Source organism: Equus caballus, chromosome 16 (genome assembly GCF_041296265.1).
Source record: "Equus caballus isolate H_3958 breed thoroughbred chromosome 16, TB-T2T, whole genome shotgun sequence".
Classification (NCBI taxonomy): domain Eukaryota; kingdom Metazoa; phylum Chordata; class Mammalia; order Perissodactyla; family Equidae; genus Equus; species Equus caballus.
The window spans coordinates 78,999,242-79,014,822 of NC_091699.1; the positions used below are offsets into that span (position 1 = coordinate 78,999,242).

Here is a 15,581-nt window from a genome sequence, read left to right on the forward strand (position 1 = left end):
ACGAATCTAGGCAACATTCCTCAATGATTGTTAATATCATAAAAGACCCCCATCACTTGTAAAGCATGCTTGCTAGAAAACAGACCCCAAATCTGATCAAGTCCCAACTATGCATTTATAGGGTATACAGAACGTGAGAAACACTACAGAATAAACCAGTCTGGTTTCTTCAATAAGTAAATTGCAAGGGAAAAAATGTAAGAGAGACAGGGAATTATCAGATTAAAAGAGGCTGAGACATTTCAGTCAAATGCAATGCTTGGACCTTGTTCAGGCTCAATTTGGAAAAAACCTTCAATTTTTTAATAAATGAGGTAGTCAAATATGAATAGTGGTGGAAGAGTCGACGGTATTAAGGAAGCTTAGTTAGTATTCTTAGACATGACAATGATTTTGAGGTTACGTTTATAGAAAGATTGCTTATCCTTTAGAGATACACACTGAAGTATTTTCCGATGAAATGCTATGATGTTTGGGACAAGGCTACATCATGACTTTCGCTGGTCCTAGGCACTTTTGTCTTCATGGGCTCCCTCCCACCGTAATAGACTTTCGGGATCCTAAAAATGTTGGTTTTTTCTGAGGTGAGAAAAAAATTACAACATTTTATTCAATTTTGCAAGTTCATTTTTTCCTTCTGGTTACAAAAGAAATTAAAGCATCTTTGTAGGCTCCCAAAAAGTGTAGTGGGCCCTGGCACTATGCTTGCGATGCCTAACGGATGGGTCAGCCCTGGTCTGGGATTTGCTTCAAAATGATCCAGTGTGGAGAGGGAGGGGGAAAATGAATGTTGCAGGCGCGTGAGGATGAAATAAAATTGGCCATAAGTTAATAGCTGTTGAAGCTGTATGATGGGCATGGCGGGGGGGAGGGGGTGAGTATCATATTGTCTTCCTACTTTTACCTACGTTTGAAAATTTCCATAATAAGTTAAAACATCAACTTCTGAAAAAGACTCATTTGAACGTTGCATATGAACTAAACAAATAAAACCAAAAGAAAAAGCTGGTTATTTGAACTTGGTGTTCACACAAAGAGAATTAAAGATATCAAACCTCACTTGGGACAAAGGTCTACTTGGTAAAATTTTGCTAAGATTTAAAACCTAACCTGACAGAGGGTTTTTAAAACTTGAAATTTTTAAATTGACTTTCTAATTTGTTTGGCAGTGGGGAGAATGACACCATATGGACAGAGATGCTGCCTGTCAATATGGTACCATTTTATTTCTGAGTAGCTGGCTAGGGACAGCCTTATGAGAATTTCACAGTGGTCTTTGCAACAAAATAATCAATACAAATAAAAGGCAGTATAGGAAGTCTACCCTGACTTTCAGAAAAGTCGCATTTGATTATTGTGAGCAGGTAAATGCAATGTTGACTTTGTGGCCGAGTAAACCCCAGCATACCTGTGTGGGGCAACATCCCCGCTCCGGTAAGGTTAGGTAGACCCTGCTGACCTCTCAGTACCTTCCTTGTTCCTCCAGCCACTAACTCTAGAAATAGTTACTGGGTATCTACTCTGCCAAGCATTGTGCTAGATATGTGGATACACAGTGAACAGAACATGATTCTCATCCTGAAGGATCAAACCAGAAAGAACTAGTCATTTGTTGGGGAAACAGAGATGTAAACAGACATTTTCAAAACAAGTTGAGAAGTATTTTGATAGGCTGGGTGGAGAAGGCTAGAAGGCACCCCCACAGATGCTAAAGAGTTCAGGGAAGGTGTTCTGGAATTGGAGAGAGATTTAAGAGACTCAAAGGAAAGTAGCAGGTTTCAAAAAAAGCAGAAGAACGAGGAAGGCAGTCCAGGCAGAGAGAGAGGTATGTGTAAAGTCCTGAAAAAAAAGCCAGGGAGAGTGCGGGAGGTACGAGTGCTGGGCAGAGAGAAGGTGGTTGAGGGGAGACCAGGTGGTGAAAAGCGGTATGGGGACACTAAGCCATGGAGGGGTTGTAATGAAGGAGCAAATGTCTATACCAGGGGTTCTCAAAGTGTGGGTTGGGACCAGCAGCATCAGAAACACCCAGGAACTTAGAATGCAAATTCTCAGGCCCACCCCAGACCTACTGACTCAGAAACTCTAGGGGTAAGGTTCAGCAATCTCTGTTTTAACAAGCCTTCCTGGTGATTCTGAGGTATGCTAAGTTTTAAAACCATTGGTCTCTACCAGTGGTTCTCAGTAGGAATGATTTTACTCTCCAGATAAAATTTAGCATTGTCTGAATACACTTTTGGCTGTAAGATTGAAACGGATGTAATACTACTAGCATCTCCTAGCCAGGGATGCTGCTAGACAACCTCAATACAAGGACAGACCCCCACAACAAAATCCAAATGTCAACAGTGCAGCTGTTTAGAAACCCTGATCCTTTCTTCTTACCTTCCTCTCCTCCTCCCTTTCTCTTTCTTCTTCCTGCCTTCCTTCCTTTCTTTCTTTCCCTCTTATTCTTTCTTTCTCTTGCCCTCTCATCCATCTATCTATCTACTTTACCCCCCTTGTTCCTCTACAGATAGCAGAACACTCAAAAGGCCACAAAGTGCTCATTTTCTATATTTTTATTGATTCAATTACAGTTAACCTTCTTCTTTTATCCAATTAATAACTCTCCATAACAAAGTTTATCTATGGCTAATGGAGGCATTATTTTACTTCTGCCCAGAAGGGGCCATTTATGTCCCTGGGAGTGGGATAGTGCTCGTGGTATAGGTAATAATCACCACCCCATGGCTGAAGCTGTAGCTCCTGGCATTCTGCAAATGAGCTTACATATGAAGGTCCAAACAGCCCGGAATCCTGATTTTGTCATGAAAGATAGTTCCAGTGGGGACTGAGGCTTGAAATATCTTGGCTCCTACTGGAGGTGTGAGAGCCAACTCTAAGTTCTCCTCGAGAATATAGAAGTAAGCATGTCTGCTGAGAGTTCAACCAAAGTCCACACAGAGTGGTCTTAAGCAAAGATACATAAGGTCGAGTTAAAGAGGCTGGGACTAACCAACCAGATAGGATTCTAATCTGATTGATAATATTGACAAATCAAAAGGATTATATCCACCAAAAGACAGTTTGTGGGGCAGAAAGAGTGAGGAAAATGTAAAGTTACAAAGACAAACATTAGCAGTGCCCATCTCACACTTTCCAGAGGATTAGGTGCCCTGAAAGATCAGGGACGTGAATGTTTAGTCTACCCGACAGACCTATAATCCCATAGTGGAGGTAGATGCCCCAGGCTTTCAGAGTCTGAAGTCATTAACCACCTCTGTTATACAGCATCCTTGGCTCTGCTTTCATGCTGTCACAGCAACCTTCTAACAATTGTCTTCCTCATGTTTTGCCCAAATGGAGAAAATGCCCTGGTGAGACTGACATGAATGCTGAGTCTGACTAATGGTCATGTTTCACACTGAACATGAATCAGTTAGCCTTCTGGTTTGTAGGCTCTAGTCTCTACTGAATTTACTTAGTCATCTTGAATTGGTAGAATCAATTCTGGGGCACTGACAACGTGGAACTTCTAGACTTCCAAGGTAGATGGAGGGCCAGACCAAGGACCATAGAGGATGCCTCCTGGAGTTTGGTTCTGGCATTTAGCTTGTTGTCTTTCTTTGGTCACCTGACCCTCGCAATGCATCTTTTATTCCAACTTCTACATTCTCGTGATAGTCAAAATGCATTTGTAGATTGAAAAAAAAATGGCCACAATATTTTGCAGCTCCTCTCATCAAGAGGTAGAATCTATTTCCTCACCCTTCGAATTTGGGGTGGCCAAATGACTTGCTTTGGCCCATAGAATGTAGAGGAAGTGACCTTGTGTGAATTCTGAGACTAGGCCTCAAGAGACCTTGCAGCTTCTGTTCTTGTTCTTTGGAGTTCACTGTGTGTCTAAGTCCAAGCTAGCCTGCTGGATGATGAGAGATAAGTGACCCAATCACCCCAATCACTCCACATGATAGCCACCCAAACCCCAGAGCCACCCTGCTCATGTGCAGCTGACTGCAAATGCACAAGGGAGTCCAAGCAAGACCAACAGACCAACCTCCTTGACGAGCTCAACTTGCCAATGCACAGAATCATAGGCTAAATAAATGGTTATTATTAAAGCTACTAAATTTTGGAGTAGTCTGTTATGCAACAATAAACAATTGATACAACAATATTTGTGTTTTTAATAACTCCCAGTTATACCCTGAACTTATTGCCACAGTTTGTCTCTGAGAAGCCATGGGCTTTGCCTCTTGACGTAACACAATTGGGATTTGTCTTGGGCTATCTCATTAGTGTCAATGGCTCTAGCAAAAGAAATAGCCCCTGCTTCTTCCATTAAGATGCTAAGAGATTTGGGTAAATGGTACAGAAAATTTGGTGTTTGCCACCAGTCACTTGAGGGGAAAAGGAAGGGTTAAATACATAAATAATTGCATTTCTTGGACATAGTTTTCTGACCTTCAGCCGGCGGTCTGGATCTCCACTGCATAGAGAATTTACAGATACTTTGAATGATTTCCAGGCTGGGCTTAAGTTATTCATCACAACCTGAGAAAAGAAAGGGAGGGGGCTGGGTGAGAGAGGAAATGCTTGACATTTTCACATTTCAACATAAAAATTGCTTGAGAAGCACTGTGGTGCTTATGAAAAGGACAATTGTCTGGGACAGGTGCCTTAAAGAAAACTTGGAATGGTAAGTCTTTTAAGGGTGCCCACTAAGTGGGTCATTATAAGCAGAACTCCTGCAGTCAGTGGCTTGGCTATTGTTTCTTGAATAATGACGATAAATTGTCCACTATGTGGATGACAGAGATGACCAAAAGGGGCTGGGACTAAGGAGGTGGGGCTGCCTCTGGCCTTTGCTAAAGGATCCCCAGTTCTGCAGGACTGTCAGTCCTATGGCATAAATTCTTTTCTATTGAGGTAAGCATAGGTAAAGACTATTGGTGGGTGAGTGGGGGTGGGTGAGTGGGGGTGTATGGAAGGACAATTCTACTGCTAAAGAATTGAATGGTCTTTAGTAACCTGTAGCCTTGAGTTAGATCAGAATGCAAGTCAGAGGAAGTTTCTAGGAGAAAAATCTCAAGAGCATACTGACATAAGCTCATCACCATCTCAATTAGAATATCCTAGTAAGGCACAATAGCGCAGATCTCAGATCTTCAGTGTTACAAACTAAGTCTATAATATGATGAGACCCTTTCAAAAGCAGCTTATTAATCATGAACTTGGCTAAATCCTGCCCAAGAGTCCATACAAGTCAACTCTGATCCTGCCTTCACTATGATTCAAATAATTCAATTTGGTTTAGAACGTCTGAGTATCTGCTTTACGTCTAGCATTGTACTGTGTACCCCAGGGCAGGGGTTCCCAAAGTGTGGTTCTTGGACCAGCAGGAGCTGCATCACCTGGCAACTTGTTAAAAATGCACACTTCTAGGCTCCCTCCACCCACCTGCTGACAGAAACTCTGGAGGTGGGCCCCTGAGGTGACTGTGATACGTGAACTCTGATGCGTGAACCATTTGCTCTAGGGGACGTACAAATAGAGTTCAATGGGATTCTGTCATATTGACTTTTCCTCCCATGAAGTTTTTAGTTAGCAGAAGTCTGAACATTATAAAAAAAAGTTAATTCTCTAAATAACGTAATTATTTTATAAGTGATTCTCTCTTCTACTGGCTTCCTTAATATAACCATGAATTATTGATTATATCATGGACTCATTAAGTTTCTTTTAATACATTAAAGTAGAAAAATAATGTTTCTGTGTGACTTTGTCTTGTGCTCTGATACCCTGGTGATGATCAAAGTGATGGTGAGAAGAAAAGTTAGGTAAAACTGTTTGGCTTAATTTAAATTTCTCACCTTTATAAAAAAATATTAGGAAGTGAAGATGTTCCATTGCAACAGTTTTGAAAAACTTTTGTGAATCCACATTTCAACTAGAAATTTCCTCTGAAATTAAAATGTCTGTTTGTGTGTATGTGTGCTTACCCCAACAGAACAGTATTTCCTGGCATTGATTTTGTATCTATTGAGTAAGAAAGAGGAAAAATCAACTTTATGTTACTTGACTCACTGGAAAACTTTCCAATCACATTTCTTGTGAGACTCCGGGAGCCCTGCAGCAATGGGGTATGGAGGGGAGTTCTAGAGACTCTTGGGAAGAGGAGAATTTACGAGTATCAATAAGGAGAAGAGGAATGCTGTCAGGAGCAAAGGAGAGGATTATCTCGTGAGAAAAGCCCAACAGTATGCCATCCACTTCCTCTCTCATCGCACATTAAAGCCCAATTCGCTGACTGGAGCAAAAGCATGAATGGATACCACTTCTGATTCTCCCCCAGATTTATTTACTTATCCTGAAAGAAGTCTGTTTCACCAAAGAAATATTTATGAGTGATACAGACTCTATTTGGTGGTGGTGATGGGGTGCCGCTCAGGGAAAATGTCCCAGTTACACCTCAAACTATTCCCAAGGCATTAAGTTCCAGAGAATCACATTGTACTATAACATGCAGTGGACATATTATCTATACTCAACTCCATTCATTTACTCATGCTTTTATTAAACACATTTTATTAAATGCCAACTATGCATCAGATGATATCCACAGACTAGCCCATCCAAGGCTATTTAATTTTTGTTTACCTTAAGTATGACATGAAAAGTCCCCCTAATGCTACCTGTAGCTCTATTATTTCAGGAAAATGGAACTGGATTTCTACAATCATCCTATGAAAGTCATGAATGTTCCTTCTTCCTTTCCCCTACCACTGGCATGTAAGCACAACAGACTCTTCTCACAGCTCCAAGTCATTCATCACAATTAGCCCACTTTCTCCTTATCAACGTACTTCTCACCCCCAGAATCTCTCTCGGACTGTCTTGTAAATAAAATAAAAAGTGGAGAGTGGGGTTGGTTGTTAAGTGAGTGTGTGGTAGTAGGTAGTGGGGGGTGGGGTAGTGAGGGATACAGTGTGGAGCCACATGGAGAAAGAGGAGGGAGGGTGAGAAGGAGATGCAGCCAGACTAAGTGGCTGCTGAGACAGGACAGCTGTTCATACAATAGGCCTGACATTAGTCCAGTGTAGGAACCTTCCCTGTGGAGGCAGATTGGCTTCCCGAATTACAGGGAAGCTCGGGGCCAAACAAACTCAGTTCAAACCTCAGCTCCACCTCTTGCTAACTGTCGGAACTGGGAAAGTGACTTGAACTTCTGAAAGTTCAGTTTATTCAACTGTAAAATGGGGGTAATAATCACATCAAGGGATTGTTGAGAGAAGTATATAAAATAATGCATATAAAATCCCTTAGTGCAAAGCTTCGCACCTAGTCACACATTAAATGTTAGCTAACATTCAGATCTTTATTATTAGTAACTTGCTGGCTGTCTGTAATGAAGGTCAATAACGAAAAATTGGGGTGAGAGAGGGTCTCCTCTTCTAACATCTAAATTGAGAACAAAGAGTCCTTTTGAGGACAGTGAGGACTCCAGGTCTGAGTAGATAGCTACAGACACTAAGAAATGTATGGGGTTTCTCAAAAGAGGTCAGTTTATCATCTTAGGAGATGAAATGGTACAGCTGAAGATGACTCTTCTCACCTCAGTTCGGTGCACGAGCTGCTGAGTTGCATCATCATTCATCCGAAAAATTTCCAGAAATGGGTCAGATTTACTGAAGAAATCCTAAAATAGACAAACAAACAGAAATGAGTTCTTTCTCTGCCCCCTGTACAAACACATTTGACCCAGCCCTGGATCAAACACCCCCGGCTCTGACCCTGCCCTGCTTTATTCCTCATCCCTCTGATCCACCCTTGGCTAGAATGAGCTGCTTCTGAACTCCAAGTCCTTTGAGAAGAACTTGGTTGACTGAAATCCAAAGTATTCTTCAAAGATCAATTCAAGTGCCAGCTCTCTGAGAAGCTATGTATCTGCTGTCTTAAACATGTTAATTGCAGTTATTATAAAGCCTATGTCTGATGACTACAATATCTGGATCACCTATGGGTCTGTTTTTATTATCTGTTTCTTGGCCTCTTGATAGGCTTGTTAATTTTTGATTAAATAATAGACACTGTGTAAAAAAGATTATAAAGGCTTTAGTTGAGTCTTTAGCTACTGGCAGGCAGTCAGAATAGGGGCAGTCACCTGAATCTAATTAGGATTGAACTATTTAGAGGTTGGGTTTCTTAAAAGTCTGTAAAGGCCCCCATCTATTTCTGATTCCTTTACTCCTTGGGTATAGTCCCGAAAGGGCTCCAGCTGAAAGGCTGAGTGTTTATGAAGGCTGCTCCTCCTTGACAAGCCCTCAATGCTAATTTTCATTTGTGAGACTCTCAAAGGCTCTGTTTTTCTCCACAATCTCTTTGCTCTAGCTTTTTGTTCAGTTTCTCTCTATGCTGCTATTTGCTAACTGGTGAGTGCTTTCAGAGGAGAAGTCACTCAGACTATTGGACCACTTCCCTTCTCTGAAGCATCTATGAGTCTTTAGTCCTGGCTCTCTCAGTAGCCCTGGACTTCAGTTTGCTTCCCCAGTTCCATGAGACTATCAAAACCCCTGCTCGGTTTCTCTATTTCTTAGTAGCTATTTTCTGCTAGGCTTCCCAGCTTCTCTATCTACAGTATTTTACGAATCAGCCTTGAGGAATTGTCTTGAGTGGAAAATCTGCATAGAATGTCTGAATCACCTCAATGAGTTTTCTCTTCTCTCCAGGTTCTTGGCTCCTCCAATCTTGACTGCCTAAAGACTCTCAAACAGATGTCTCCTGTATCTTATCCAATGTTTACAGTTGTTTTCAGTGGAGGAATAATGTAAAACAAACAGATACTTTATGACTGGAAGCAGACCTATCCACACCCTTCTTTTAAACTTGTTTCTTACCACAATAGATTCTAAATGCTCAGAGAGGAGGAACTGCATCTCATTTTCCTTTCTACTTCTACCATTTCCTCAGCATCTTCCATAGCATCTAGCTTTTAGTGGTACACAGTGTTTATTGAATGTACGAGTGAATACATGAATAAAAGAATGACATGAACACCTGGTATAGGATAGGAGCTATCTGAGTAACAGACTTAGTCATCACACTCTTATTATGTATTTCACCAGGTGATTTTTTCCCCTCAGAAATCTAGACTGTGGCAAAGCAGAATAAAGCCTACAGCCATCCTAGTCTTCGGCTCAACAAAATATTCTCAGAGGATATACTGATCATGGAGCCTTTGTGCTTGATGTTAAGATACAAGGAAGGATAAATCTCTTCTCAGCCCTCCAAAGCACCATCTAGTTCGATGGAAAGACAAGGACACAAATAAATATAACCCAGGGCTAAGTATGTATGAATGAACAAATAGATAAATAAATGTATAACAAAGAGGAAGGGGAGTTGATGGATTTTGACTGGAAAATATGGTTGTGAGGAGGATGTCTCTGGGGGGGGACAGGAGAGAGAAGGTGTGAAACAATAAACATAAAGGGGGCATGCCAAGTAGCTTAATTCCACTGCAGCCTAAGGATGTGTAGGGGAGGAGTTTGAGACAACGCTGGCAAAGCCAGCTCCATGAAGTAAAGGGCCTTAAATGCTCATCCGAAGTCTTTGCACTTGCCTTGAGAGGCAGTGGGAGCCACTAAAGGATTTTGAGCAGAAAAATAATACGATCGGCCCTGGAGTGAAGAAGATCAGCCTAGAAACTTGGTCGGATACCTTAGAAAGAGAAGCCATGGGAGGTGGGGATATCTGTCTTCCCCATGGCCGTCCTCCCCACCCAACCCGGAACCCAACACCAAGCTCCGCAACACCCAGAGTCTGGAAAATACCCTTCTGCTCTATTTTTGAAGGTGCCTGATTACCACGGCCTTCATCTTGTCAAGAACCCACAATGGCTGCTTTCCTCAATAAGTTTGTGCTGCAAATCTTGTCTCTCCACCAAAATGGCCCCTGTTTTCCTCCCAGACAAACTTCTAGCTGATTCCTACCTCTACACATTTACTCCACACATTTGCCCCTTGGGTCTCTTTCTGTTTCAACACTCATCTCAAAGAATTAGAACCTCCCTCCTGCCTCCGTTCCTTAATGGTGTGGGCCACGTCAGCTTGTTCTTAGGGGCTCTTGGGTTTCTCCTCTAGAAGCTCCAGGCTTTGCCTGCTTGCATAGGTGCTTGATCCCTCAGGGAATATGCTTGTGAGTTGTACTTAAAAATTTCTGACCACACTGGAGGACCTCAGTTCTTTTTCTTTTTCTTTTTATGGTAATTTTAAACTTTTGTTATCATTTTTATTTAAAAGTAGAAAAAACGGAAAGATGACTGAAATAGAAAAAAGGAAAAAAATAGTCCATAATCTCTCTCACAACTCCACAGTTATCAATAAGATTTTAGTTAATATTTTTCTAGAATCTAAACATAATTTTCCTTTCTTTTTTTCTTTTAAAAAAATATTTGTAGGGTCTGGCCTGGTGGTGCAGCGGTTAAGTTTGCACATTCTATTTTGGCAGCCTGGGGTTTGCCAGTTCGGATCCTGGGTGCGGACATGGCACCACTTGGCAAAGCATGCTGTGGCAGGCGTCCCACATAAAATAGAGGAAGATGGACATGGATGTTAGCTCAGGGCCAGTCTTCCTCAGCAAAAAAGAAACAAAAACATATTTGTAATCATACTCTACATACACTTTAGCGCTGTATTTTTTTCTCTTGGAAGTATGTTGCAACACTTTTTCTATTTTATTTCACATTCTTTCAAAATATTATTTAGGGTTAGCATGGAGTTGTTGTCAGAAGGACTTACTATAAATCAAGGAAAGAAAGATCAGATATAATCTCTGCCCTTAAGTAACTGAAAATCTATTATCACCACGCTGGCTTTGGGGCTGCTTTCAAATCGTGATTCCACCATATACCATCTGGATGATCTGGGGCAAGATATTTAATATCTCCAAGGCTCAGGTTCCTTATCCATAAATGGAGAGGGTATCACCTGTTGCCTCATGGCAACGTGGAAGAATTAGAGGAGCTGACACACGTGAAGTGTTGAGTCCAGCACCTGGCATCCAGAAAGCATAGCACTCAAAAAGTGTTGCTGCTTTGATTATTATCAATAAAAGAGAGAACGCATGAGGCCACTTTGTAAAGCCCTTTACAGATATCGGGGATGATTACTATTAAGAAGGCATCTGATTCCTGGAAATAAAACAACTCATTAGCAGCTCAAAAATATCTTAAATGTACAGTCAGACATTTGTAGCTTAGAAACAACAAGTCTGGGTCTAACTGTATGGCGACCTGACCACAGCCTGGAATTTTCAGCTTTCTTTGCTTGACCATCAACATTAAGATGGCCCTTGGGACAGTTCAGCACAGTGAAGATTAATAATATAGGCATACTGAAGTTTGGTATGGCAAAATTTTTTAATAACTTGGAGGCCATGTTACTCTGCCCTTTTAGTCCAATATGAAAGAAATTTAGTCAAGTGAGAGGGTAATAAGCAATCAGCTGAGGTTTGGAATAGAGAAGGAAGCAGTGCATTTCCACTACAGTGATCTTGAAAATAGAATACTGAAACTAGAAAAGATTGTCTGAAAGATGTGGGGTCATATCCAGACTCTATAGCTTCCTAGGTTTGTGACTTTGGGCAAATCATTTAACCTCACTATGCTTCATCTGTAAAATGGAAATAATAATATTCACCTTTGGGAATAAGGTTATGAGTTTTGGAGATAATGCAGGTTAGACATGACAGCTGGTGCATTGTAGATGCTCATTAATTATAATTGGCTATCATTAATGCAGTCTGGATAAGTTTTCATACTTGAACACAGTAAAATCACAGCATAGTAGGCAGGAATTTAACATTGCCTATAACAGGGGCCAGCAACGCATGGTGCATGGCCTAAATCCGGCCCATTGACTGCCTTTGTGAATAAAGTTTTATTGGAACACTGCCACACTCATTCATTTAGGTATTGTCTATGGCTGTTTTCACGCTTCAAAGGCAGAACTCTGGTTGGGACAGAGACTATATGGCCTGCAAAGTCTAAAATGTTTACCATCTGACCCTTTATAGAGACAGTTTGCCGACCTCTGCTTTAGAGACACATTTGTTTGTTTATATAGCACTCCATCGAACTATCACCACGGGAACGTTAAAAATGCAGTTTATAATGATTACTATTATAGGTGGGGAGACCACCAGTGTAGGGAGCCAGTTCCAACACACCAACGTGAATACTTTCTCAGGAAAGGGAGGAGAAAAAATACTTTGTCAGCTTCAATGTTCCAAAGCGATTACATTCATATCTCTACTTACTCGTTAGATTAGTTGCCAGCTAGGTGCTGATGTAATAAATGTGCTTCAGAAGTTAGAAATCTCATCTTTCCACTAAATGAATGGCATTAACATTAGATAAATTAGTTATTTTTTGCATACCTAACCTACTTTATGTGTGGCTCTCCTTGAGGACTACCTCTCAGACTTCAAGGATTCTGGATTTCCATCTTAGGTAGATGGCTGTTGGTCTGCTGAACAGCATTGGAAAGGCAAGTTAAAAACTATTTCTATGAAAAGAAAAGGGGCATTTCTTTGTCGCTGTGGTTTGAAAAAGTTCTGAGTGCTCTCTGGTATTCCCTACAACGGTGGTTTTCAAACTTTTTGGTCTTAGGACTCCTTTACTCTCTTAAAATTTATTGAGGAAGCAAAAGAGCTTTTGTTATTGAGGGTTATATCTATCAATGTCTAGCGTATTGTAAATTAAAACGGAAATTTAAAAAATATTCATTTATTACATCATTTTAAAAATAATAAAAATAAACCCACTACATCATAACAAAAATAGCCCCTTTAATGGAAAATAATTATATTTTCCAGATTTAAAAAAATAGTCGGGAAAATGGTATTATTTTACAGTTTTGCAAATCAACTTAATGCCTGGCTTAATAGAAGGCAGCAGGATTCGAACACCTGCTTCTGCGTTCAATCTGTGGTGACATTAGGCACCATGTCGCTTCCAGAAAACCACCATACAAATGTGAGAGAATGAGAGTGAAGAAGGAAAACAATGTCTTAGTATTATTATGAAAATAGTTTTGACCTCACGTATTCCCCTGAAAGGGTCTTGGGGCCTTGGACCACATTTTGAGGACTGCTGCCTATTGCACACCCTCAACTTCCTTCTTGCGGCTTCCTACTTCCTTGAATTACATGGGAACATTACCAAGTCCACTGTATCCTGAGACCAGTCCAACTTGTGTTCATTAATCATTAGCCCTCTACCCTGAAGGAAGATTTAGATTTTAGTTAGGCAACTGGATTGAGTCCCTCTTTGTCATTGATTATTTCTCAGTGTGCATATGTGTGTGTATGTGGCCTTGGGGTAAGTCATTTCACATCTCTGAACCTCGATGTTCTCTCCTGTAAAAGAAGGCAACTGTATTAGACTGGAGGATTCCTATGTGAGGCATTTGGATACCCAGGGATTACCAGAATTACTGCAAAAGGACTGGAGATCCAGATCTCCTATAATCGTTGTCTGAATTAGATGTAGCATATTTTCCCCACATACTTATACTACAATTTTCACATATATATAGAAATTAGTTGCTCTCATGATAATTAACAGAATTTTTTAAATTAAGAGCTTTTCTCAGTTGCTTTTAGTCATGATACGTTTTCTCAATTAAAAGATATAAGTTCAACTGCTAAAATGTAGGTAGTTACATCATTTAATGCTAAAAGCTAGAAAGAGGTCCTCCTTGAGAACCTTTGGGAACTATTTTTCCATCTGTGACATGAAATAATTACGTTGTCTTATTCTGGTTCTATCACAAAAATGTTGTGGAAGATTGTATTTTCCAAAGATGGCCACCATAACGTCCACTATCCACATACTTTTCTATGACATGACTTTGCCACTCCCCCATCGAGGTGTGGAGACTAACTCCCCTCTCCTTGACTCTGGGCTGACCTTACGACTCACTTGTAACCAACAGAATGCAGCAGAAGTGATGATGGGTGACTTCCAAGGCTGGGTCAGAAAAGGCCACACAGCTTCTGCCTGGTTCTCTTGAGATGCTCTCTCTGGGAGAAGCCAGCCACCATGTAGGAAGTGTGACTAACCCAAGACCACTATGTATACACTCTGGTTGACTGACTCAGCTGAGCCCAGCCTTTCAGCCACCCCATGTGCCAAGCATGTGAGCAAAGCTAGACCAGACTCTCTAGACAAGCTCCTTCATGAGCTGAGTATCACTGAGTGACTTCTGTCAACATCATAAGGAGCAGAAGTATTGCCCAGTTGAACCCTGCCTGAATTTCTGACCTTCAAAATTATGACATAAAATAAAACAGTTGTTAATTTAAGTCACTAGGTTTCCAGGTGGTTTGCTATGCTGCAGTAGATAACCAATGCAGCAATAATGTCTTTGGGTAAGTCATCAGACCTTGCTGAGCCTTTGTTTTCTAAAGAGGTTGTGTGAGAAGATTTTCATGGTATCATCTTACTCCTTAATTCTGCAACTTTGCCCTCTTTCCACCTGCGACTATTCACCTTCCAGTCCAAACTGGAGCAAGGGCCTCTGTTTTGTTCTGAACAAAGAATGGCTGCTCTGGATTACTAAGGAGTCTGGGCAAGATACCACTACATTATGAAGGACCTGGGGTCTACAGCGGTGGAGCATTGAGGCTCTGCAGTGACCAGGGCCCTGGACAATCAGTGTAGCCAAGGATGGGAATGGCAATCTAAAATCATATTAAGTGCTGCATGGGGCTCTTTCAGTTTTGTGAGCAAGTGCTCATTTGAACGAACAGAAACCGTTCAAACATCTAGAGTCGATGGGCCACTAACAACCTCCCAAGCCCCTTTGCACTGTGACATAAGTCAGTTAGAGGACAAATGAGAGGTACTTAAGAGACTACTAAGTGGAAAGAAGCCATTATAAGCCATTAAGTGAGTAGCTTAAAACAGCTACACACTGACCCAATGGCTTCTAATGGCACCAGGAAAGATACTACAAAGCAGTTTAGTGAATTATTCTGAAACTTGGGGAGATGATGGGGGAGCACGAGCATAACAGTCACAAGGAAGTGAAGGTTAAAAGCTTACACTCAACTGACATCAATGCACACTGCAGCTCCCAGCGCCCAGCTCACGCTAATGTCAAAAGGTAGCAGTCTGTGAAAGTTTCACACAATCTACTCAGGACACTAAAAAGTCCAAATGTAATTTGTTCACAAGGATAAAGTGTTTCCTGATGTTCCCAGGCAGAGTGAATTACCCTGTTCGGGACGCTCCGATTATACATCACTTACATCCTACCATGGCTATAGAATGATTATATCACTGGTTGTTTAAATTTCTGTTTCACTTAGTTAGATGGTGAATTCCAGGTTGCGGGTGTGAGAGGGGTTTACAGTATGTCTTTTTGCCACCACCTGATGCATAGCAAGCATGTAACAAAGGTTTGGTAAAAGAATAATGAATAAGCTAACAAATGAATAAATGAGACAATTAATGAATGTATAAATGGGCCGAGTACTTTTTGTAGGTGAAAGTGAATGGGCTATGCTGGGATATAAGCTTCTGCTTAAGACCTTAG

The 15,581-nt window shown here is 41.0% G+C and overlaps 1 protein-coding gene across 14 annotated transcripts in view; it reads right to left on the bottom strand.

The window, feature by feature from the left end:
- CPNE4 (copine 4) overlaps positions 1-15,581 on the bottom strand; it is a 691,914-nt gene that overhangs the window by 120,371 nt on the left and 555,962 nt on the right. For all 14 annotated transcript variants that reach the window (XM_070239070.1, XM_070239074.1, XM_070239081.1 and 11 more), the window contains 2 exons: positions 7,595-7,678; positions 4,444-4,533 (listed from right to left, as the gene is read on the bottom strand). In XM_070239070.1, the coding sequence (XP_070095171.1) occupies positions 4,444-4,533; positions 7,595-7,678 (174 nt within the window). The remainder of the gene's footprint in view (positions 1-4,443; positions 4,534-7,594; positions 7,679-15,581) is intronic.